General features: G+C 38.3%; 1 protein-coding gene across 1 annotated transcript; it reads right to left on the minus strand.

Moving 5' to 3' along the window:
• Window positions 1–1,056: 1,056 nt before the first annotated feature.
• LOC124890998 lies at window positions 1,057–1,496 on the minus strand (the record flags this gene model as incomplete). The annotated part of the gene is made up of 1 exon (XM_047402845.1): window positions 1,057–1,496. A coding segment is annotated over exon 1 (440 nt), but the record flags the coding sequence as incomplete, so codon positions are not given.
• Between the last annotated feature and the right edge of the window lie 601 nt (window positions 1,497–2,097).

Consider the following 2,097-nt stretch of genomic DNA (forward strand, 5'->3'; position numbering starts at 1 on the left):
TTGCAAAGCTCCATTTGATAATACTTGTTTAACTATGTATGGACCTTACCAGTTTGGAGCAAACTTTCCTTTAGCCTCTTCTTGATGTGGAAAGATGCATTTTACAACAAGTTGGCCAACCTCAAATTTTCTAGGATGTACCTTCTTATTGTAAGCTCGCACCATCCTCTACTGGTATAATTGGACAAAGAAAAATGTCGTCAATCTTTTTTCATCAATTAATGATAATTGTTCTAGTATAGACTTGACCCATTCAGTAACGTCAGTCTCAGCTTCAACAATGATTCGAAGCGAGGGAATTTCGACTTCTGCGGGTATCACAACTTTAGTCCCATAGAGTAGTAAATAAAAAGTTGTGCCAGTCAATGTACGGATAGTTGTATGATATCCTAAAAGAGCAAATGGTAATTTCTCATGCCACTGTCGAGATCCTTGGGCCATTTTCCTAAGAATCTTTTTAATATTCTTGTTTGCTGATTCAACGGCTATATTTGTTTTAGGACGGTAAGGGGTAGAATGATGATGCACAATCTTGAATTTCTCGCAAACCTCCTTCATTAGATGACTATTGATATTGGTTGCATTATTTGTGATAATGGACTTTGGTATACCAAAACGACATATGATGTTGGAATGAACAAAATCCACTACTGTTTTCTTCGTAATTGATTTGAAAGTAGCAGCTTCTACCCATTTGGTGAAATAGTCAATAGCGACCAGTATGAATCGATGCCCATTAGAAGCCTTTGGTTCTATTGGACCGATTACATCTATGCCCCACGTAACGAATGGCCAAGGAAAAGACATAGGATGCAGCTCTGAAGGTGGCGAGTGAATCAAATCATCATGAATTTGGCACTGATGACACTTACGAACAAAGCAAAAGCAATCTCGCTCCATAGTCAACCAATAATATCCTGTCCGCATAATATTCTTTGCTAAAACATACCATTCATATGCGAACCACATACTCTCGAATGTACCACATTCATGATTCTTTCAGCTTCCTAAATATTAACACATCTCAACAAGTTCAAATCTAGGGTTCGTTTGTACAGAATCTCCCCACTTAAGAAGAAACCATTAGCTAGTCGCCTAATAGTCCTTTTTTGATCTGCATTGGCATTCATTGGATATTCTTTTGACTTTAGGAAGCATTTGATATCATAGTACCAGGGTTCATTATCTGTTTCTGCATCAGTTATGTTGCAATAACCATGTTGATCTCTCATCTGTATCTCTAATGGGTCGATATGCGTATTTCCTGGGTATGGAAGCATAGAAGCTAGGGTAGCCAGGGCATCAGCTAGCTCATTGTGGGATATAGGAATATATCTAAACTCGATAGACTTGAGCCTTTTGCTAAGGTCCTCTAAGCACTGTTTGTATGGAATGAACTTGATATCTCTCATTTCCCATTCGCCTTGAATTTGTCGAATAAGCAATTCAGAAGCTCCCAACACCACTAGCTCGCGTACATCTAGATTTATTGCCATATTTAACCCCGTGATGCAAGCTTCATATTCTGCTGTGTTATTAGTACAAAATAAATAAAGTCGTGCTGTGGTAGGATGATGACGCCCAGCCAGTGAGATAAGAACTGCCCCAATTCCTACTCCTTTGACATTGACTGCCCATCAAAATATAATTTCCACGCATACATATCATCTTGAACTTCTTCCTCAATTGAATTAATCTCTTTATCAGGAAAGTAAGTTCAAAAAGGCTCATAATCATTGTCAACTGGGTTCTCTGCCAAATTATCGGCCAATGCTTGTGCTTTCATAGCGGTACGAGTAACATACACAATGTCAAATTCTGTGAGTAAAATTTGCCACTTTGCCAGTCTGCCTGTGGGCATAGGTGTTTGAAAAATATACTTTAAAGGATCCATTCGAGATATGAGGTAGGTTGTGTAGGGCGAAAGATAGTGCTTCAACTTCTGAGCAATCCAAGTTAGGGCGCAATATGTCTTTTCTAAAAGAGTATATTTTACCTCATAACTCGTGAACTTCTTGCTCAAATAATAGATTGCTTGTTCCTTTTTTCCCGTGATATCATTCTGTCCTAAAACATAACCAAAAGAATTGTCCATCA

The sequence above is a fragment of the Capsicum annuum genome, unplaced genomic scaffold, assembly GCF_002878395.1.
Source record: "Capsicum annuum cultivar UCD-10X-F1 unplaced genomic scaffold, UCD10Xv1.1 ctg28425, whole genome shotgun sequence".
NCBI classification, from domain to species: domain Eukaryota; kingdom Viridiplantae; phylum Streptophyta; class Magnoliopsida; order Solanales; family Solanaceae; genus Capsicum; species Capsicum annuum.